This window comes from Taudactylus pleione, unplaced genomic scaffold (genome assembly GCF_031769625.1).
Source record: "Taudactylus pleione unplaced genomic scaffold, aTauple2 ptg000134l, whole genome shotgun sequence".
In the NCBI taxonomy this organism is placed as follows: domain Eukaryota; kingdom Metazoa; phylum Chordata; class Amphibia; order Anura; family Myobatrachidae; genus Taudactylus; species Taudactylus pleione.
Window position 1 is genome coordinate 1,653,533 of NW_028284536.1, and position 24,967 is coordinate 1,678,499.

At 42.1% G+C, this 24,967-nt stretch overlaps 1 protein-coding gene across 1 annotated transcript in view; it reads left to right on the plus strand.

Moving 5' to 3' along the window:
• Positions 1–872: 872 nt before the first annotated feature.
• The window catches only part of LOC148523017 (saxiphilin-like), a 31,519-nt gene continuing 7,424 nt past the window's right edge, over positions 873–24,967 (plus strand). Inside the window, exons 1-3 of the mRNA XM_088473312.1 lie at positions 873–952; positions 15,103–15,303; positions 17,290–17,487. Coding sequence (XP_088329438.1) covers positions 880–952; positions 15,103–15,303; positions 17,290–17,487 — 472 coding nt within the window. The 5' untranslated portion in view covers positions 873–879. The remainder of the gene's footprint in view (positions 953–15,102; positions 15,304–17,289; positions 17,488–24,967) is intronic.

Consider the following 24,967-nt stretch of genomic DNA (forward strand, 5'->3'; position numbering starts at 1 on the left):
GTAGTAGTAGTAGTAGTAGTATTAGTAGTAGTATTATTATTATTATTATTAGTATTATTATTATTATTATTATTATTATTATTATTATTATTATTATTATTATAAGTATTATTATTATTATTATTATTATTATTATTATTATTATTATTATTATTAATATTATTATTATTATTAGTATTATTATTATTATTATTAGTAGTAGTAGTAGTAGTAGTAGTAGTATTATTATTATTATTATTATTATTATTATTATTATTATTATTATTATTATTATTAGTAGAAGTATTATTATTATTATTATTAGTAGTAGAATTATTATTAGTATTATTATTATTATTATTATTATTAAGCTGACATATTACATAGAGCTATACATTAAGGAGACACAAACGACATACTGTAGAATGACAAGGAATATTCAGGCCAAGGATATTTAATCATTGCTGGACCATACATTATATGTATGATTTTGGTAGTTGGCATAGTGCACCATGTAACTTTCCTGGACCCTCTGTATAGTGTGTGGATAAAAACAAGCGTATGGTCAAAATATAGATTTCCATGTCTAGGGATTTATCAGAGCCAGGAATAGTTCCGGCACATTTGGTGGCACAGACGGGCCCTGACACGCAATCCCCTGGGTGATGCCAGTTGTGAAATGTTGTTTGACGTCTGTTGTGTTTTCCTTTAAAGCAGATGCAGTAAGATGTGGATAAAATCTGAGTCATTGTATATACTCAGTAGAAAGGAAGTTATTATATTTTATAATTGCATACAGGTATTTTCTGTTCTCTCTTCCTCCCTTCCATCTTCCTTATTCTGTCCCTATAAAACACCCAGCATCTACCTGGCACTCAGACGCCTCTCCAGCAGTCAGACATGTCCCCAGTTACCGGCGCCCTCCTGGTCCTCATCCTGAGCTGTGTGGTCACCTCGGCGTATGAAGCTGCTGGTAAGTAAAATACGTGGTCACTGACCATCCTGGGAGTGTCCTAGAAATGTCACATTACATTTAATAACAAGAATATTTATTTTATATATCTGTGAAGATACCAAACAAAATGACCCTTCCTCTAATGAGAAAACCTGAGGGTTTTTATTAATGTTTTTACATTATTGGAAAATGTGATAAAGATTAAGAAATTATAATTTTTTATTTAGCGCACAAAACTGTACATGTTGTTCACAGTGTTTATATGAAGGATAAAGGGACAACATTTTCAGGGCTTCCTTATGTAGTAATATAGCAGAGAACAACATCAGTTGAATTATATTAAAAGCCCAGACTTGCTCATCCTGGCCCCTTGTAGTGGGCAACACATGGCAGCATTGATGCAAGAGCATTGGTGCCCCTCTATTTTTCATATAGGGACCAAACGCACCTGAAAAATGGGCATGGCCACATGGGTATGGGCCAGGGAAGAGATAGGGGAGACCAGGAGATGCTGGGTATAAAATAAGAGCAAACTACAAGTGAGAATGATTATAAACAGAAAATTGATAGGCCCAAACAGTGTCCCCCTGGCCTGCAGTGTCCTGTGTGGTGGCACTGGTTGCACCACCCTAGTTAATGCCCTGGCCTTGAGATTTGGGAACCCCTGGCTTAGCAGCTCTGGAACCTTTCATTACCTCTCCCAGAGCATTGTCTGTGTGGCATTAGCAAGTGATCAGGGGCACCGACAGCTGCGCTGGGCTCGGGGAAAGAATGGGGCATGGCCTAATCAGAGGAGGCATGGCCACACCCCCTTTGGAAAAAGAAAAAAAATTGCGCTGTGAGCCTCTCAACCTGCTGCATAGCCAGTGGGGGGCATGATCAGTGTGATCGCTCTCCCCACAGGCATAGGAGACTGCTTTGGCTGCAACTTAGCAGCCATGAGCAGTCTCCCAGTGGAGCATGTGCTAGGCTGCTTTGATGTAAGAGGGGAGGGGGGGCGCCTGACCCGGGTCCCTGTTGGGCCCATCCAGCAAGCCCGGGCCTGGGTAACTAATAGGTACCCACTCCCCCCTCTCGGGACCCCTGCAAATGATAGTGGAAACATTGGATTGGCAAGTATAAGCTATTGCTAGCCAGTGAAAGCTAATTGTTGACTAATTGCTGTAGGTTACTGGAGTTGAGTTAGAAATTAGGATACCTGTGACCACCTCCCAATACAAAGTGTATCATAAGAAAGTCACCATGATGTAGTCTTAAGTTGCAAAGATTATTCCAAGTCATACACAATGAAGCATAGAGTAAGAATACAACATATGTTACCAGATTTAAATTAAAGATGTGACTGGTTGGCTGGTATTTAATTTACATAATATGGTGAAATCTTTTTTATGATACGTTTTTTGCAAACTCAGGAGAGTATGATATGTCTAGAGATCATTACTAACAATTCCTTTTATTCCTCACAAATCTAATTTTCCAGATTTTAAAATGAATTACATAAGAGAAAATAGTTTCCCATAAGCTATATTTTAACTAGGGATGAGCAGGTTCGGATCTCTGAAATCTGAACCCCCCCGAGCCCCCTCGATCCGAGTCAGGTCCGAGGCAGGCTCGAGTTTTCCCGCCTGACTCGGATATGAAATCGAGGCAAAACATCATCATCCCGGCTTCCGGGTCTCGCGGGTTTTGGATTCTATAAAAGGTCCCCGCGTCGGCACCATTTCTCACTCCGGCTGTGGTCAGTGAAAATCGAGGGTGGGAGCTAGGAGTGTTCTGCTGCTGTTATCCATAGGGGTTGTGTCGACTCAGTCCAAAGGGGCTGATTGGGCTGTGTTGTGCTGCTGTTGTTCATAGGAGCTGGCTGGGCTGGGTTGTGCTGCTGTTGTCCATAGTGGCTGTGACCACTCAGTCCATAGTGGCTGGCTGGGCTGTGTTGTGCTGCTGTCATAGGGGCTGGATGGACTGTGTTGTGCAGTCAGTTGTCCATAGGGGCTGTGTCCACTCCAAAGTCTATAGGGGCTGGCTGGGCTGTGTTGTGGCTGTAGTCCTAAAAGGGTGCTGTATAGTTGTCCAGGGGGTGATCTGTCCATCAGGGGTGCTCCCCCAAAGTGCAATCCAAAAAAAATGAAAACAAATTTTTTTCTGTGTTTGTGAATTGTGTGCGCAGTAGCCGCACGTACATCAACAAAGTATCGCCAAGCGTGCACTTGTGTCATAAATCAAGGGCTGACTGGCTTGTCCGTTAAAGGGTACTGTAACCCCCAAAGTGCACTACAAAAAAACCCTATTTTTTTTCTGTCTTTGTGAATTGTGTGTAGCCGCACGTGCATTAACAAAGGAGCAGCAACAAATGTGCATCTGTCTATTAAAGGGTAGTGTAACACCCAAAGTGCGCTCCACAAAAAATAACCAAATCTTTTTTTGTTCTGTGTTTGTGAATTGTGTGCGCTGTACGTGCATCCACAAAGCAGCAGCGCCAAGCGTGCGTCTGTCTGTTAAAGGGTGGTGTAACCCCCAAAGTGCGCACCACTAAAATCAAACAATTCTTCTTTTCTTCTGTGTTTATGAATTGTGTGCACTGTATGTGCATCCACAAAGTAGCAGCGCCAAGCAAGCATCTGTCTGTTAAAGGGTGGTGTAACCCCCAAAGTGCGCTCCATAAAAAATAAACAATTCTTCTTTTCTTCTGTGTTTGTGAATTGTGTGCACTGTATGTGCATCCACAAAGCAGCAGCACCAAGCATGCGTCTGTCTGTTAAAGGGTGGTGTAACCCCCAAAGTGCGCTCCACAAAAAATAAACAATTCTTCTTTTCTTCTGTGTTTGTGAATTGTGTGCACTGTACATGCATCCACAAAGCAGCAGCGCCAAGTGTGCGTCTGTCTGTTAAAGGGTGGTGTAACCCACCAAAGTGCACTCCACAAAAAATAAACAATTCAACTTTTCTTCTGTGTTTGTGAATTGTGTGCACTGTAGCCGCACATGCATCCACAAAGGAGCAGAGCCAGCATGCGCCTATGTCCCATAAGTAAAGGGCCAGCTGGCTCATCTCTTAAAGGGTGGTGTAACCCTCAAAGTGCATACAAAAAAAAGGAAATTCTTATTTTCTGTGTTGTGAATTGTGTGCGCTGTAGCCGCACGTGCATCAGCAAAGTAGCGCCAAACGTGTGCCTGTGTCATAAATCTGTTAAAGGGTGGTGTAACCCTCAAAGTGCACTCCAACAAAAATAAAACATTCTTCTTTTTTGTCTTTATGTGCGCCTTAGCATTCATGCCCATATGTAGTGTACACCTCCCCCTATGTGAAAGCAAAGAGGTACTGACAGTTAGGGTGTTAGGAAACAGGGAAGAAAGCAGAGCAAAGATTGGGTATCAGTTACATCAATTACCATTACCGGTTTTTCCCTAGTATCCCCAATTAACTCGACTGGCTGTAGACTACCAGTGTGACCTAACCCCTAACGTTGACTGTCTTCTTCTAAGACAGCATTCATGGTCATGGTGTTAGCAGGTGACTGTCCTGTTTGGTGTCGGTACCCCTCCTATTGGTACCTAGGAAATCCCTGATTTACTTTACGAAACCTACTTATGTGGCCCTCCTGATTACATCTAAAACACTTCCTTATGTAACGTGGGTTGAAAGGTTGTTGTTGTGTAGGGAGAGAAGTATGAGAAGATTGAGGTTGGGTATGAGAACATGAGTTTGGAGATTGTGTGGGGTGTGTGTACTTTGGCCGTTTGTGGTAAGTGCATTGCGGTGGTAATTGCATTACTTCTAGAGCTTGAATACTAACGGCCATTAGTTTCTCACTCTGCATTTCTCTCTTCTTAAGGATGTTTTTGTCATGCTCAATTGCAGCTTCCCTGAGTGTGTCCACAGTAATTCCCCTCCACCCAGGAAGTGAGGTCTGAACCCTGCTCTTAAGGGCGTCTTTAAGACCGTCCATAAGCACTGTAACTGTTATTTCCCTGTAATGGGTATTGTCTTTAATATCTTTTATGCCTGTATATTGGGTAATAGTCTGCAGAGCTTGGCTAAAATAGTCTCCTGCAGACTCACTCTCCTTTGTTTAATTGTAAAAACTTTACTCTAATTAACTACTACAGGGAAAAATATGGCTAGTTGATCTACAATTTGAGTTATATTATTTTGGTTGCCTTCATCAGTTATGGGAACATCTCCATCCAATACATAGGCTGTGATAAACTTTTTCACATCAGTATTGTGTGGAAGACATGCCCATAATACTACACGCCACTCCTTGTTGATTGGCTCATGAGCATTGCCCAAATCCTTTGCAAATTTTTGGCAACTTGCTAAAACCTTCCTAGGGTCTGGGAAATCTACTATTATGGAATGTAACTCTGCCCTCGTCCATGGACAATGCATTGCTACATCCCTTGTGGTCACTATACTCTGTGCGTCCAGATTCCCATTGGGAACAGTTATTATCCGGATGGGGTGGATGCCTAATGCACTATTACCCATGACTTTATTACCTGGTTGAGGGTTCAGCCTCTGACTACTACGTATGGGATTAGCAGCTTCAGTAGCTGCAGGTATTAATGTTTCTTGTACTATCAATGATGAGGCTGCTTCCCTTGCTGGTGCTGGTGGGATCACTACCTGTGCATGTGATGGTGGTGCATGTAACATTTGTGTAACATGGGAAAGAGCGGACATTACAACAGGTTCATTATCTGCATCATAAACATGTTCCTTATAGTTACTAAAAAGAGGGTACAAATTGCTTGTTACATTTTTATGGTTTTTGTGATCGATTGTACCAACACCACTATCCGCACAGGGCGGCGGTGGTGCATGTGCGTTAACAGTACCTTTGGCTACGCTACTTTGCAGTGCGTGCTCATTCCCGGGTGTCACGTGCACAATGCTGTTTTGTGTTGTGCCCGCGCTCCCTTGCGCAGTGCACGCAGCGCTGATTTGCGTTGCATGCACTCTGCTTTGCCATATGTTCCCCTCATGCTGCCACAGTTTCAAACAATCATTAAACTTGACCCTTTTGTTTTGAGACCTCACCAACCAAATACTGTCCCTAACATTGTTCAAGACTTCCACATCAAAGCTTAGTAAAAGGTTTTCTACATTTCTTGGTCATTTTGACCCATATGTTACAATACACCATAGCATAAGCACCATACTTTTTAAACATTACATACCTTGCCGACCCCTGCGGCCCATCCATCAGCAGCACTTCATCGATTGTTACTTCAGATTGCTTAGCACCTATATTTAAACAGTGTTAGGCAATTTCTGGAAAACGTCAACCTGTGAACGATATTCAAAGAGCTACGTTCACGCACTCCCTCCCGTTATGCATAGCCAACCCTTCTAAAGTTCACAGTCAGCTTTGCACAACGAGGATCAGAATAAAAACCTATTGTACTTACCCTACTTGCGGCTGTATTACCAAGCTTCACCCGCTTGCTTCTGCAAACTTATACACCGGTTTCCCGTTAGTATAGCCAAAAAGTGATGAAAGGAAACAACTTGCTTTGTGAGTTATTCCTTTTTCCTTGTGGTAAATCACTTCAAGCTTTACCACACTGCTTCCTACTTCGAGTCTACTCCCATTGGTAGCATCTAGAAATTTTAATAACCCCTAACCTTGCCAGCAGTTTCACTCTGGCACCCACTTCACAATCACAATTTACACAAAACCATGTGGTCCGATCGCTCTGCCCAAGGAACCTAACCGATCAATGGACTTTGCGATTAATGGGTGTTTGGACTAGGAAAAACTCCTCGTTTCCCAATAACCACAATGTACCTGCTTTGTACACTGGCCCAGTAGTTTGTATGGCCTCATCAGGCACCTACTAAGTTTACACTTTGAGGTTTGACCAGACAGTAACCTCCGCTAGGCTTATCAGACAGTAGCCTTATCTTTTTCGGGCTTAACAGACAGTAGCCCCCACACACATTCACACTTCAATCACTACCCTACTTCTGTACAGAAAAATAAAACCTTTTCACAAAACACAGTAGCACAATTCAGAAGTTTGAACAGGTAATCACACTACAAAACACAATGACTTTTGAAGCATGCGGCAGCAATACAGAGAACGCGCAGATGCTAATGTGCGACTTACCCACTAACACACTGTTTTAACACCGAAGGAAAACACACTTTTCCTTCTTCGTCCCTGGTTCTAATCAGCGCACCTTGTTCTCACACGGTGACAGTAGCGCTCTCTCAGCAAACAAGTGGTAGCAGATTTTTTTAAGGCAAAGCGTTCTTTCCTGCTTATGGCGCCTTTCCACCCTTTTGCTGAGAGATCGATGCCGTCTGTTACCGTGCAAGTGGCAGCATGATTTCACTCTAGGAGCTCCCAGCTATGGATACCTGATTAAAACCTCTATGCAATCCTGCCTATAACCTCTATGGACTCCTGCCTATAAACTCTAAACCTTAGATGACGCTAATTAGCATTATGAATAGTCGCAAACAGCAATAAACACTTTCAGACTTTGATTGTGGTTCCAAAGCACAAAAAGTTATTATTTAGCACAAAAGAAAAAGGTACTTATACGCACATGATCCAGACAATACGTGCAAAGGTTACAATCAATGTGGTACAATCGATACATATGCAGGCGCTCTGGATCCAAATTCCGGCATCAAAGATGAAACCTCCATCACAGGAACAAGAATATGACTGACTAGCTGGTTTCAGAGAGCCTGACTATATACCTGGACAGAGAAAAGCAATACAATAAGCCTGAGCTGTTATCATCACATTGGTTCTTCTTCTTGAGTCTTTTGTTACAGCACAGTTCATTAGTCCATTCATACTTGAGAAGTTCAGCCTTCCAGTGGCTCTTTGTGTACTTTTTCCCGGCGCATAACTAGCAATGGACACTTCATATAATGTACATTCTATCACCTAATTCCCTATAATTCATAACTTGCAGACGCATGTAGCGATTTCCCCATCGATAGAACCGGAGATCTGCAAATAAACAGTGGATCAGAATGACACCAAACATGGTCTGCTTATTATGTACTAAACCATAGATATCATACAACATACATATCACAGTATTGCAAATATAAATAAAACCTTGGGTAATAACCTTTATTACTGTGGAACCTTTTTATGTAATTATGTAATATATAAGCATTAGGAATGTTAGGAAAAGATGCTAGTTAGTGTTTGCGGATACGTGTTTGTGCAGTACACCATGGTACGTGTTATGCAATGTTGTCCTTAGAATAGGCTTAGATACATCAGGGTATGGTTTCTTCTTGTGCGTCGGAGTTGTACAACGCTAAATAATAACATCGCCATATGTACTTATATTGTGAGTTGTAGCTAAAATGGTGTTGTGCGACCAGTCGCAAAATGGCATCTTGTTTACCATTCGCAAGATGGAGTCGTGCAGATGCTGATTGTAACAGACTCTGTCTTAGCCAATTATCTGGCTTTGACACACTATTAGTAGGAAGTTCTCTCAGGCCTGACCAGATGTAATTTTTTGATGACTGATCTGCATGACCAGCAGGGATTCTCTAGGGAAAATTTTGTTTTTTCCTGGCAGCCACAGAAACTGAACTGCGTGTCACATGCAGCTTCAGCTGACAATTTTTACCAACAGCTCTTTGCATCTTTTTAGATTTTTGTCCATTGGAAAAAAGACACAAGGTATGACTTACAACCTAGGATCAAGTATGGTCGCCAAAATATATTGATCTGATTTCAAGAGATTGATGACCCTTGGACCCTTGCGAAGCAAATCACGGGCTTGATCCAACAGTCCAACATACTTAGTGGAATCGCTCTGTTGCAGCTCCTCCTTCAGTTTCTCAAGCTATTTTTGCAAAAGTCTGATGAAGGGAATGACCTGACTCAAGCTGGCAGTGTCTAAACTAACTTCACTTGTGGCAAGTTAAAAGGGTTTGAGAACCTTGCACAACACAGAAATTATTTTCCACTGCACTTGAGTAAGTTGCATTCCCACTCGACGGCCTATGTAATTGGCTGTTGTGTAGCCCTGGATGGATTTTTGCTGCTCCTCCATCCGCTGAAGCATATAGAGGGTAGAATGCCACCTAGTTACTACCTCTTGCTTCAGCTGATGGCAGGGCAAATTCAACAGTATCTGCTGGTCATGCAGTCTTCATCAAGCAGTTGCCAAATGTCTAAAATGTCCCAAAATTTCCCGGGCCACCGAGAGCATTGCCTAATTAATTGTATGAGCAAAACATGGAACGGCATTTCTGAGGACATTAATAAGGTTTTTTTGATTTTCTTTTAGATACTGGGAATTGCTGTTCTAGTAAAGTAAAATCTAGAAGGGATTTGGTAGCGAGTACACAGGACATCAAATAACTGTCTAAAACCCACTGCAGTAATGGCAGATACAGGATGCACATTTAATACCAGCATAGCTGTTATGGCATCAGTAATCCGCTGTGCAACTGGGTAACTGCTGTCATACTTGTTCGCCATTGCAAAGGATTGTTTGACAGTTAATTGTTTGGTTACAGTACTACAAGTAGTCTTCCTCCTGGTCTCCTTCTGGGATGAAGATCCACTCACAGCAGCAGCAGCAGCAACAACAGGTGTAGTCATCAAGGATCCTTCTGAAGAATCACAGAGAGGAGAGGAGTAAATCATTCTTATAACATTGGATGCAGCAGGACTACTTCCAATGATGAATGAGAATGTTGATGATGCAGGTGTTAGTGGTGGAGATCGAAAGCACTTGGATCACACAGAGAGGGAGCAGGTAGGCGACACTGGACTGATTGTTAGATTTTTAGTTTTGGAACTTGGCAGCATACACTTTGGAATTTGATGAATGCGCTCCAAGTGACGTAACAAGGAAGAGGTTCCTAGATGGTTAAGGTCCTTACCTCTACTCACTCTTGCTTGGCATCGGTTAAAGATGGCTTGACAACTGTTGTGCGGATTTGGGTGGAAATAATTCCACATGTGAGAAGTGGATTTTTTTGTCTTTTGCCCTGACATGACAACAATGGGGTTTTTCATACCTTGTGCATCAACTGTTGCCTGACTTACACAAACGACATCCTTGGCAACAACATCTTCATCATCAACATCCTCATTATCCTTAACGGCAACTACCAAAATATGCTCCTCATCCTCCATGTGCGATTCCACAGAAGCATCCTCGATGACTACATCAGCAATATGTTGACTGCCCTTCCCCACATTTACAGAGGGCACACAAATGTTGGAAGGATGATCCTCAAGTACACTATTTGAAAGGTCTGGCTCACACATGGCAACTGCAGACACACTTGCACTCAGGAATTTGTGATTTTGATTTCTCCGAGCAGACAGTTGGTTCTTCCAGAGCTGTCTTACTCGTCTTCTTCTTAACAACTGCTGGGGGAGAACAGCAGATGCCATTTCCTGCATCGTACCCTCATAGTACATGTGGTTGGTCCGCTCATGTCCCATTCACTACATGATGTACATGGAACACAGCAGCCACCTATCCCCTTACTGTTAGTGAGTGGTATCTGTTCTTACTTTCTTTACTATTAATACCTGATATGATATGATACATGGAAATCTTATGTCCTCTCTCACTACATTCTGCATTTGTTTTACTGTTTAATCTGGGCTTGCATTTCTGCTATTATACATATAATTGAGATTTTATGAGAAATCACACAGACCTATGCATTTTCCTTTGTATATGATCCGAATCAGCATCTTGATTGAATGATATGTACAGTATATATGTAATTTAATCTAATAATAACTTCTGGCAACTTTTCAACTTGCACTGATATACAGATTAAGACACTTCAGTTCTGCTGTCACCTCGGCCTATTACAATTATTATTTCAATGACTGAACCAAGCGGTCCCCATGATTACAGATTATCTTTGAATGAATGGTACATGATGAAACTGACCACGTTATCATTTTTTGCCATTTGACGATACTATATGTTGTTCGTTGTACCCTGTTTTTCCTTTGCAGAAATTTTGGTTGTAATAATATTTAATAAAGGTTATATATTATAATAGTGATATAGGTAGAATGTGTGCCCCAAACAAAAGAGAGTACTATCCTTTCCTTTGTATACTTGCAATCCCTGGTACATAATTTGTAAGAAACATTTTTGACTAACTCAACCAGCTTTTAACATATTTTTCACAACAGTGTATTTCACCATCTCAGACATAATGTGGGACCATGTCTTAATATACAGCCATAGTCTAAATATTTGAGACTGACACAAGTATTGGTTTTCACAAAGTTTGCTGCTTCAGTGTTATTATACCTTTTTGTCAGATGTTACTATGGTATACTAAGGTAATATTACAGCATTTCATAAGTGTGAAAGGCTCTTATTGACAATTACATTAAGTTTTTGCAGAGTCAATATTTGCAATGATGACACTTCTTTATCAAGACCTCTGCAACTTGCTGTCAATCAACTTCAGGGCCACATACTGACTGATGGCCACCCATTCTTGCCTAATCAATGCTTGGAGTTTGTCAGAATTTGTGGGGTTTTGACCACAAGTTCTCAATGGGATTAAGGTCTGGGGAGTTTCCTGGGCATGGACCCAAAATGTTGCTGTTTTGTTCCTCAAGCCACTTAGTTATCACTTTTGCCTTATGGCAAGGTACCCATCATGCTGTTAAAGGCATTGTTCATCACCAAACCAACTTGGATGGTTGGGAGAAGTTACTCTTGGCTGATGTTTTGGTACCATTCTTTATTCATGGCTGTGTTCTTAGGCAAAATTGTGAGCAATCCCACTCCCTTGGCTAGAAGCAACTCCACACATGAATGGTCTCAGGATGCTTTCCTGTTGGCAAGACACAGGACTGATGGTAGCGTTCAACTTCACTTCTCCGGAAAAGCATTTTTCCAGATGCCCAAACAATGAGAAAGAGGATTCATCAGAGAAAATAACTTTACCCCAGTCCTCAGCAGTCCAATCCCTGTACCTTTTGCAGAATATCAGTCTTTTCCTGAAGTTTTTCCTGGAGAGAAGTGACTTTTTTGCTGCCCTTCTTGACACCAGGCCATCCTCCAAATGTCTTTCGCAGAATATCAGTCTTTTCCTGAAGTTTTCCTGGAGAGAAGTGACTTTTTTGCTGCCCTTCTTGACACCAGGCCATCCTCCAAATGTCTTTCGCAGAATATCAGTCTTTTCCTGAAGTTTTCCTGGAGAGAAGTGGCTTCTTAGCTGCCCTCCTTGACACCAGGCCATCCTCCAAATGTCTTTCGCAGAATATCAGTCTTTTCCTGAAGTTTTTCCTGGAGAGAAGTGGCTTTTTTGCTGCCCTTCTTGACACCAGGCCATACTCCAAATGTCTTTCACAGAATATCAGTCTTTTCCTGAAGTTTTTCCTGGAGAGATGTGGCTTCTTTGCTGCCCTTCTTGACACCAGGCCACCCTCCAAATGTCTTCACACTGTGGGGGTGCTGGCAGTATAAGCACTGCAGGTGGTGGTGTCTGCAGTGAGGTGGGGCCACCATCTTGTGTCTGTTTACCATATTGAAGTCTATGGGGAAGTACTGAATGGCTGAGAGCCGTAATAGATGGCTCTCTCAGGCAATTAGTGGTCAGCCCATTGATTTATATGGGATTTTTTAAATTGATACCCAAGCCAAACCTGAGAGATCCAACAGTAGGATCTCAAGGTTTTGGCTCAGGTAGGCATATGAAGCAGATAGGGAGGTCCTAGTTGCTGCTTAGATGCCTTCGGTCTCAAAAGTTCTGGGGTGTTTGGATTTCTAGGAATCCAAACCGCTCATGGGGGTCTTTGCAAAAAAAAATGGCACTCAATCCATGTACTAAGGTTAGCGCTGTATATTCTGATATGTAGTCATAAGCATTCAATGTGCAGCATAATAGAACCAATTCTAAGTCAAACAGTTTCCCTGCTTAGCATAGTAGTGCCAATCTAGAGTCTAGTGCTTTGGCCGGTGACCTTTCTCCATAAATAATGCTGATGATTATATTTCTATCATCCCATTATGTTTTTTAATTTGACACTGTGTCCTTTGAATATACAGTATAAGATTTGCAATCTATTGCTGTCATTTAGGATATAAAGTAAATTATTTTTTAGCATTATAAAGTTGGACTCAACTAGCAACAATCCCAGCACTGTGTACCTAATGGTAGGAACTTATACTAAAAGGGGTTAAACATAAAGGTTGCAGCAAAGTATATATACAAATTATGTGTTAATTTGCAATTCCAACAATTATATTTTAACAGAATAGTCTGTGCATCATCAGATTATTAACCGTCTTGAGGGAAAATAATAAATTCAAAAGACAACTAACAAAGTTGTAAATATACCAAAATTAGAGATTTGCACCAACCTCCATGTTTTGGTTTTGGATCTCCCTGGTTTTGGACCTGGATTGGTTTTGGCAAAACATCACCCAATTTAAATGAATTGAATGAATCCTTAAAAACCTATTGTGTATAAAAAAAACACATAACACTACCAGTGTACTAAACAATAGGAATTTATATCAAATAAAATCATAGTAACAAGATTGTTGCAGATCTCTTAGAAAATATAATATGTATCACTCAATGGTTCCTTTCTGATGTGCCTGAAGCCACCACTTTAAAGGTATACCACAAATCTCTAGCTGTCTGTGATACATCCAACCACTTAGATGATTAATGCCTGGTGTATGTCAGCCACCTTTTATGAGTGTGTAATAGAAGGTTGCAGTCACGAAATGATAGTCATATATTGAAAATAAGTCATTACTTACAGACTCTCCTGCGAATCAAGAGTCCACATAAGATAATATTCACAAACCCTGATAGAGCCAGCGGCAATGGCCCAAACATTCAGGCTCAATATCTAGGTATAACAGATGACTACTGGCTTATGAATCACTGGTCTGTGCTCCAACTCTTTGGGAGGAAAAAATATGTGTGTGTCACGGTATGGCGTGGGCTTGGACCTGGAGTGGAGTCGGATGCGGAATGGAGGCTTGTTTGTTGATGTTGATAGGCAGCTGGTCTTAAAGGAGTATGATTCATGAGGTGAGTGGATACACAGAGGGCGAGGTACCGCTGAAGGGATGCGGCCTCTACTCAGCGACCGGGGTCGGTCGGCCCGCAGTGGGTCACGGCTACAGGTGGCAAACTGGTACACAGAGCAGGCGAGGTGCAGAGCTAAGAGGAGGTAACACTGAGACACTCTGGAACTGCAGTAAATACAGAGCAAGGGAGCACAGGAACTAGCTCACAGTTAATGCTGTGATAAATGTTGCACTGGCAACCAAAGGACCTCTTGACAGCCCTTTAGTACCCTCAGGTAGTGCAGGATTGGCTGCAAAACACTCCCAGGACAGCTGTGACCTGATTGGCTCCCACAAGACACCTGACCAAACCCAACATGGCCACACCCAGTAGTCTCCAGCACGATATTGCTGTCAGTTGCTCCTGCAAACACCTCCCTCCAGATGAGCCCTCTTGGTCTGTGGGGTCCCCCTGTGCCCAGCACCACTCTTCAGGGCCCCACTCCACTGCCGGAGGGACTGCACCAGAGCACCCGGCAAGGTAAGAGTCGCGATCCTGGCAGCCTGACAGCCTGAATCGTGACAATGTATGGTGTGGGGGCTCCCCTTACATTCACTCATCCTGAGTTGTTTAGAAAGTGGACCACCAGCAGAGGTGTCTGTTTTAAACCTGGTGTTGCTTTCTGTAGTCCGGTTAAGGATACACTGCCTCAATCTCCACACGTGAAGGTGTCTATCGTCAAGTGGGCAGTTAAACTAAAGCCCGACTTTGAGGCAAACAGCAGATGCATAATATCTGGAACCTGTTTAACCTATAAGAAGATCAATGCAACTAGATTGCAATAGTTCAAACGTCCCTACTTATGCGTTTCATCACAATACAATGTGATTCTTTCAAAGGTCAAATTGGACTCAAGTTGTTTCCACATTTCCTGTTTTATATGGTAATGGTGCCCAGATCTCTGGAAGTGAGTTTTGCTGAATGCTGGTGATCCTTATTTGCCTATTGCCAGGATATGTGGTAATAATTAATTATAATTTGCTGGACCTAGACACAATAATGGATAAATAAACCCCATAGGCTTTACTCTTCACCCTATGTATTGTCCAGCAATTACAATGCAGATTGACCAAACATTATATTTTTATAGGACCCTGCTCAAAGGAACGTGACCGTGTACTTGGACAGAAGCCACCAATGATAATAGCTGTTATACCTGAGTGTGATGACAATGGCTACTACCTTCCTATGCAGTGTAGCGGAAGCACCGGTTACTGCTGGTGTGTTACCCTAAATGGTGATAAGATCCGTGGAACAGATACTCCACCTGGCACACCGCGCCCATCATGTGGTAAGTCTATACAGTACCATATAGTGATGTTACCCCTCCCCAGTGTACTTGGTGCAGATGCCGCAGTCTTAGCAATAGTGTATAAATTACTGTGTGGTTATGGAGATTACTTAGCGACAACTGATTTTTTATTGATGATGTTTGTTTTGCAGAATTAGAGGGGAATTCAATGCCCAACTGTGCACATATTGGCCATATACCGTAGGTCTGACATCCCCAGTCTTACCATGCACCACTTTAGGGTGTGAGGGAAAACTTGATGTCCCATTACAGTGCTGCACATCACTTTTATTGTGTTCAGTTGAATTCACCCCTTAATATCCAATCTAATATATTAAATAATTTGTAAATGCTTCTGTATCCAGTATGATAGTCCCAATGTACAATCATCACAATATGCACCTATTAGACCAGCACTGATTTACATTATATCTGATGAAGGAAAATATTCCAAACTTTAGGATTAAATAATTTATGAAAAATAATCATGACTTACCTGCCATTGTTGGTATTTATCGCTAAATGCGTTGGGTCTATCAGACCTTCTCTAAAGCTTCTGTTATTAATGACTTCAAGAAACTCTGTCAAAAATCTAGAATTTAATTTGTCTGACAAAAGTTTCTTTGTGTATTTTCCCCTCCTTAGTATATGACCAGTGGTGGCTCTAGAGGTGAGGCTGCAGCATGGTTCAAAATTCAAATAGAGGAGCCTCACCAACTGCCAGTGATGTTTGTTAGCAGTTGGGGTGACAATTGGTGGGTCTCTGTTATTTGGATTTTGTGCCATGCTGCAGCCCCACCTCTAGAGCCACCAGTGTTTATGACTTTATCTTTATTTCAATGGAGTAGTGAAGGTTGTACCTTGGTCTATACCAGAGGTTCCCTAAAGATCCTGAAGGCACTCTAACAGTCCAAGTTTTAAAGATATACATGCTTGACCACAGGTGACTTAATTAGTACCTCAGTCAGTTTGATTTATCACATGTGCTCAGCCATCGCTATCTCTAAACATGAACTGCTGCTGTGCCTTGAGGACCGCGTTTGGGAGCCTCTGGTATCTACATTCATATTGCATGTTATTGTTATTATTATCATCCAGGTGTGAATTACATAATTATGAGAATTTATGGAGAAAAATCTACCAAAATCCTAAAAATTTTCATATTTATGAATATTAACTAGAAAATATTTTAATTTTAATCATGGAATTATTTTAGTTTAATATTTGTATGTAAAGATTGTACTACATTGCAGCTCTGTGATTTTTATATTATAATTATATTTATGATAATGACAAAAATATAATAGATATGGACCAGTTACAGGGACTGGAATATAGAAGATAGACCTAGTGTAGAGCATCTGGTGCTTTATGAATATTACATGTCACCGTCAAGTGTGAGACTAGTCTACATCCATTATCAGGGGATACCCACAATTATTAGGTATCCCCAGGATGTATGTACAGGGACCACAGCAGACAAAGGAGATATCTTCTGTGGTTCCCACTTTCAATTACAAGGATTATGATGAGGATACTAACATGCCAAGTGTACCAAGCTCTGTAACGTAATGCATTATGGAGTTTGGCCCCGGTAGCTGATGTTACCTTCACAGGATCTTATCCTTTGTTGCCAATGGGCTACATTCTGCAACAGTTTCTAAGGAAAGGATCTGAAGGATCCCTCCCTTGTATGGGCCGCTGGCACAGGTGCCATCTGATGACCGTGTATGCGCAGTATCGTAGCCAGAATCCAAATCCAGAGGTAAAATGTCTCATCGTTGAACACTTTACTTCTTACATATCTCAGGGATGGGCTTCTATCGGAGCTCTTTGTGCCGGGATATGATCTTTGTTAAATACCAGGGAGCCTACATATTTTATTACCACATACATGATAACTATAACCCATAGGCTTTATTCTTCACTCTATTGATTGTCCAGTGTTAGGTTCCTGCTAATTGACCAGACATTATATTTTTATAGAACCCTGCTCAAAGGAACGTGACCGTGTGCTTGGACTGAACCCACAACCATTAGGAATACATATACCTGCCTGTAATGACAATGGCTACTACCGTCCATTGCAGTGTAGCGGAAGCGGTGACTGCTGGTGTGTTACCCTAAATGGTTATGTGATCCCTGGTTCACATGCTTTCCCTAACAAACCGCGCCCATCATGTGGTAAGTCTATACAGAACCATATAGTGATATCACCCCTTCCCCAGTGTACTGGGTGCAGATGCCGCAGTCTTAGTAATAGTGTAGAAATTACTGTGTAGTTATGGAGATTACTTAGCGACAACAGATTTTTTATTGATGATGTTTGTCTTGCAGAATTAGAGGGGAATTCAATGCCCAACTGTGCACATATTGGCTATATACCGTAGTGTTGACATAGCAAGTATTACCCTGCACCACTTTGGGGTGTGAGGGAAAACTTGATGTCCCATTGCATTACTGCACATCACTTTTATTGTTGAATTCACCCCTTAATATCCAGTTTAATATTTCAAATATTTGTAATGGCTCCTGTGTTCAGTCTGACAGTCCCAATGTGAAAATATATGTATGACTGCACTTGTGGTCACCTTATATACACATATATACTCCAAAAGATGTTAGTCACTGTTTTTATTCATAATATAGTACACATAAACATAGAACTGCAGTTCCTATATTAAATTGATATAACAGCAAATAGGATTTTCCATCAGTGCACCAATGTAAATAGGGGGGGGGGGTACAGTATATGTTAATAGTCACAGCTGAAAAAAATATTTCAAATACAACATATACACAAGTGGCTGAAATTATGCTTGTTTAAAAAGAAATGCCTGAAAGCACTCCTGTCTGGAAATGTCACAATCCACATAAACACGGTGATAATATCACTTCCCAATTTCCAAGGGGAAAAGCTGCCATAAGATGTCTCACATACACATAACACTCATCACTCCCCCATCTGCCAAACAATAATAATCCAGAGGTCCCGGACTGCTCAGTAAAGCAATAAGCACTGGTTTACCTACCATGTGCCTCCCGTGCTGGCCAAGTACAAAGTAGCACAGTGTGGTATCCCTCCAACAATAGTGCAAGTAGTGGGGATGCTGGATCCACAGACTGAACTGCTGCTGGCTGTGAATGTACCCACAGGGGATCTGGATGGAGCAACTGGCTCTTAGCTGTAATCGGGTTAGGCAGAAGGTATATCGTTGGGGAGGTATATTGCGGCTGTATGGAAATTCACCGTGCAGTCTTTCTTTATAGAATCCAAGGAACAAATGCAGGTCTCAATGCTCTCCCTTGACGCTTTTCTCCCCTCTCACCATAGTTTTATCACAAGGCTGTAGACCTTTCTGACAGTCCCAATGTCCAATCATTACAATATGCACCTATTAGACCAGCACGGTTTTACATTACATTTGACAAAGAAAAATATTCCAGACTTTAGGATTAAATAGTGTATGAAAAATTATCATGACTTACCTGCCATTGCTGGTATTTGGTGCTAAATGCGTTGGGTCTATCAGACCTTCTCCAAAGCTTCAGTTACTAATGAATTCAAGAAACTTTTTGTCAGAATTCTGGAATTGAATTTTTTTGACAAAAGTTTCTTTGCATGTTTTGCCCTCCTTAGTATATGACCAGTGGTGGCTCTAGAGGTGCGGCTGCAGCATGGTCCAAAATTCAAACAGGGGAACCTCAACAACTGCCAGTGATGTTTGTCAGTAGTTGGGGTGACAGATGGAGGGTCTCTGTTATTTGGATTTTGGACGGTGCTGCAGCCCCACCTGTAGACTCTATGTCAGAGGTTCCCTCAAAGTCTCAAGGTCCTCAAGGCACTCTAACAGTCCAGGTTATCCATGCTTGACCACAGGTGACTTAATTAGTACCCTAGTTTTATTTATCACTTGTGCTCAGCCATTACTATCTCTATAAAATAAACTGCTGCGGTGCCTTGAGGGCAACGTTTGGGAACACCTGGTATATATGTTCATATTGCATGTCATTGTTATTATTATCATCCAGGTGTGAATTACATGAGAATGAGAATTTATGGGCACAAATCTACCAAAATCATAAAATTGTCACATTTATGAAAATAAACCAGAAAACAATTTTAATTTAATCATGTTATTATTTTAGGTTAATATGTGTATGTAAAGATTGTACTACATTGCAGATCTGTGATATTTATTTTTTAATTATATTTATGATAATGACAAAAATGTAATAGATATGGACCAGTTACAGGTACTGGAATATAGAAGAGAGACCTAGTGTAGAGCATCTGGTACTTTACAGATATTATATGTCACTATCAATTGTGAGACTATTCTACAACATCTATTATCAGGGGACACCCACAATTATTAGGTATCCCCAGAATGTATGTACAGGGACCACAGCAGACATTACAGATATATGTAGTGGTCCCCATTTTCCATTGCAAGGATTGTGATGATGACGCTAAAATGCCAAATTTACCAAGCTCTGTAACATAAGGCATTCTGGATTTTGGCCCCGGTAGCTGACGCTATCTTCACATGATCTTACCCTTTTTGGCCAATGGGCTACATTCTGCAACATAATAATGTTTATACAGGATCACAGTACAGAAAAAGTCACAGCAACAGATAAGACAACAATGATTCACTAAATACAAACACATATATACAGTACATACAATAAATGGTTTGTCCTATAATTAGGCGCTAGACTATAAACAATTCTGACAGTCTCAAATACCTCAGTCTATTTGGTCTCACCAAACCTCCATGGAATATATGGTGTAAGTCCTCCATCGAGTTCAATACCATGAAACAAAGAAATAAAACAAAAAAACTGTATAGAATTCCAAAACACATTCCAGGGAAAGCACCCAAGTGTTTAAGATGTGAAAGTTCAATCAAGAGAGTTCCCATAAGAGAAGCTTCTGTCCGATGTTAGAAGGCCCGGGTGCTCCTAAAGCTAAAATAATAATACACCCCTTGTGTATAATGAAAGTAGAACGGAACCGAGTAGAACCGAATCCGCTCACCCCTAATATATATATATATATATATATATATATATTTACTCACATGTATTCTTACATATATACAATCGTCAGCTGACAAATAAAAGATACTTTGTCTCTCCAAACCCCGTATGGATCAAGAAATCAAATATAGGGAGAGAAACAGACTAATGGTGTAGATCAAACAGTATCTATTTATTTGAACAGAAAATATAAATAGAATAGGTAGCATGTATCAATACCGGGTGGTATATAGTCACATATGGCATCCAAGAAAATGAAACCCGGGTGTCCAAAACTGGGATGTAATACAGGACTAGGACAGGATTGGCAATGCACAACTAAAACATTCCTTAAAATCACTCTTTCTATGAGTTACGATGCACTCCAGCCATCTTTTTCACGTTGAGTGACTAAGAAATAATTAAAAGTATATCATATAATATCTATGGATACAAACCAGAACTTTAAAAATTGTAAGAACTGGGGACTTACCCTGAGTTTACAGGTGTATAACATTACCATCTTGTTTGTTAAAAATAAAGTTATATAGAGGAAAAAAGTATTAGCCAGCATCCTCCACGTGTCAAGTAAATGTTGAACATAAAAGTTAATTAGACATTCATTGTGGATCATATAAGATATATAAAGTTTGGACCACCATAATATGCGTCTTTATCAAATCCTAAATAGGATTTTTTATTTACATATCCATAATCCCACATCTATACATGACAACGTGATCCTGAGAAGGCGTGGTCCCATGTAACAGGTTACATGTCAGGAGTTGATAGGAGTATTTCTCTTTCAATGTGGAATTGTTTACCACACATAGGGGAAGATTAAACATCACCCACTGCAGCCTATTTCCTCCATCATTACCTCCCACATGGGTCACAGTGATGTGAGGAAGGGGGAAGGTGCATTGTAGGACCAGATGTATTATATCACCCACTGCAGCCTATTTCCTCCATCATTACCTCCCACATGGGTCACAGTGATGTGAGGATGGGGGAAGGTGCATTGTAGGACCAGATGTATTATATCACCCACTGCAGCCTATTTCCTCCATCATTACCTCCCACATGGGTCACAGTGATGTGAGGAAGGGACATGGTGCATTGTAGGACCAGATGTATTATATCACCCACTGCAGCCTATTTCCTCCATCATTACCTCCCACATGGGTCACAGTGATGTGAGGAAGGGACATGGTGCATTGTAGGACCAGATGTATTATATCACCCACTGCAGCCTATTTCCTCCATCATTACCTCCCACATAGGTCACAGTGATGTGAGGAAGGGAGAAGGTGCATTGTAGGACCAGATGTATTTTATCACCCACTGCAGCCTATTTCCTCCATCATTACCTCCCACATGGGTCACAGTGATGTGAGGAAGGGACATGGTGCATTGTAGGACAAGATGTATTATATCACCCACTGCAGCCTATTTCCTCCATCATTACCTCCCACATGGGTCACAGTGATGTGAGGAAGGGAGAAGGTGCATAGTAGATGTCAGGACTTGATTGTAGTTTGGATCCAGAGTTTACACAGGAGTTGTACGTGGGACCGTTTGCTGGTATTGAAAAGATGCAGGCCTAAATGGGGTGTGTTTCATGAAGGTAGGCAGGCGATGGAGGTACAAACTGTGGCAACCAAGGGAGACAAGGTATGTCGGACACTGGAGCAGGAGGCATTCAAGGACACAGAACCCACAGGGACTGCAGGACCCTCTATGGGAGAGGCGACTGGAGCACGCAATCTGGACAGGAGTCAGAGGTGGAGCGAGCTGAAACATGGACTGTGAGTCAGCAGGCTTACCATGATAGACTGCAGCAATACAAGCAAGGGAGCTCAGGAACTAGCACACAGCTAAGCTGTGAAAAAACATTGCACTAGCAATTAAAGAGTCTCTTGACAACTCTATAATACCCTCAGGTAGTGCAGGATAGGTTGCTTGCCCTCCATCCCAAGTTGCAAGTTGATTGGTCCAATTTAGACATGTGACCTGGATCCAAGATGGCGACGCCCAGTGGTCACCAGCACTGCTCAGGAATGCACAGCCTGCTGTTCTGCCAGCCACTACACCTGATCTCTCGGGCCAGGATCACCTCCAGAAGCCAGGATTCCTGCAAGAAGGACCCTGCCTTTTGGAATGGCCACCGGACAGCTTTTAGGTTTCCCTGGATTTTTGGAATGGAAATCACAGATCAGACGAGGAGCCTGGATAGCTTCTGATTTCAACCAAGATCGTTCCTCAGGACTGTAGCCTTTCCAGTCAAGAAGGTATTGTAGTTGACCATAACGGAACCTGGAGTCCAAAATTTGTTTAACCTCGAATTCTACTCCTCTCTCTTTCTGAATTTTAGGAGACGAGGGTAAGGACTTGAAGAATCGGTTGAGAATTATGGAGCTCCAATCCATATGGGGGTTATGCTTACATAACCACGGGTATCCCAGAACAACTCCATGGGAAGCCATGGGAATAACTAAAAAGGAAATGAGTTCAGTATGAAGGGCCCCCACACGAACACGGACAGGATGGGTTTGTAGGGATACTGTGGCGTTGACAATTTGACTGCCATTTACTGCCGATAAGGTGATGGTCTGGGTGAAAGATATGACAGGAATCTGAAATTCTTGAACCAGGTTAGCGGTAATGAAGTGTTCTGCTGCTCCTGAATCAAGGAGAGAAGGAATAGTATGAGATCCTTGTTTTAATTCCAATAGAATACACAAAGTAGATTCAATCTTACTTGGAGGCAAAGTTCCTAACTGGCTCCTAACCTGGTGTCTCCGGAGCCAGTTAGTAACGAGGGTTTCCCGGATGCCGGGAACAGGTGGCAAACAAATGATCCGTTTCTCCACAGTACATGCATAAGTTCTCATGGCGGCATCTTTGCCGTTCTTCCATAGAGAGTTGGGCTCGATTGATTTGCATGGGTTCATCACCCGAGACTTCAGTTATGGGAGTAACCGGAGGATTAGCAGCACAGAGTCGGAACCGGTCTCCCCTGTTCTTTTCTGCCTGCCTCTCACGATAACGTAAGTCTATCCTATTGCAGAGGGAAATCATCTCATCTAGTTATGTCGGAACATCCCGCATGGCGAGATCATCTTTCAATCGATCAGAGAGACCGTTACAAAATGCAGGGACCAGGGCCTCCTCATTCCACTTTAGTTCTGAGGCCAAGGTTTGAAATTGTATAATGTATTGGCTGACCGGACGACTTCCTTGATGGAGATGCATAATTTCAGTGGAGGCAGATGTAGTTGGCTCCGGCTCATCGAAAATCCTCTGTAAGGATGCCAAAAAGTCGGTGTAATTGTCCAGCAGAGGGTAAGACCTTTCCCAGAGTGGGGACACCCAGTCTAAAGCAGGACCAGACAGAAGGGAGACAATGTAGGTGACCTTACATTTTGCGGTAGGGAAGTTCGATGGTTAGAGAGAGAAATGGATATCACACTGATTCAGGAATCCGCGGCACATCTTCGTTTTTCAATCGGACTTGCTAGGCATTGGTAGATGTAAATGCGATGGGGAAGCCAGAATGGCAACAATCAGAGGAGCTTGCAGATTAGCAGTTGCAGGCATGCTCACTGTCATGAGGGAGGTCTGTAAAACATCTTGTCTGAGTGACGTATCCTGTAGAAATTGGGCTAGTTGCCGCTGAATGGCTTCTAGTCTTTCTAGGCAGTTTGCGATACCCTGTAAAAGGTCCACATTGGCACCCTGTCCACTAGCCATATCCATTGGGCTTTTGCAAACTGTCAGGACTTGATTGGAGTTTGGATCCGGAGTGGACACAGGAGTAGTACGTGGGACCATTTGCTGGTATTAAAAAGATGCCGGCCTTAATGGGGTGTGTTTCATGAATGGAGGCAGGTGCAGGAGGTACAAACTGTGGCAACCAAGGGAGACAAGGTATGTCGGACACTGGAGCCAGAGCTGGGGGCGCACAAGGACACAGAACCCACAGGGAAGGCAGGACCCTCTATAGGAGAGGCATCTGGAGCACATAATCCGGACAGGAGTCAGAGGTGGAACGAGCTGGAACATGGACTGAGAGTTAGTAGGCTTACCACGATAGACTGCAGCAATACAAGCAAGGGAGCTCAGGAACTAGCACACAGCTAAGCTGTGTAAAACATTGCACTAGCAATTAAAGAGTCTCTTGACAACTCTATAATACCCTCAGGTAGTGCAGGATAGGTTGCTTGCCCTCCAGCCCAAGCTGCAAGCTGATTGGTCCAATTTAGACATGTGACCTGGATCCAAGATGGCGATGCCCAGTGGTCACCAGCACTGCTCAGGAATGCACAGCCTGCTGTTCTGCCAGCCACTACACCCAATCTCCAGGGCCAGGATCACCTCCAGAAGCCAGGATACCTGCAGGAAGGACCATGCCAGAGCGCCCTGAGAGGTAAGGTCCGTGTCACTTGTGAACCCGCGGTCCTGGTCATGACAGTAGGACCAGATGTATTGTATCACCCTCTGCAGCCTATTTCCTCCATCATTACCTCCCACATGGGTCATAGTGTTTTGATGAATTTGAAAAAGTGCATTGTAAGTCTAGATAGTTTGTGCAATATCATTCCATTTGAAATAATATAAAAAAAAATTGTAGTACTTT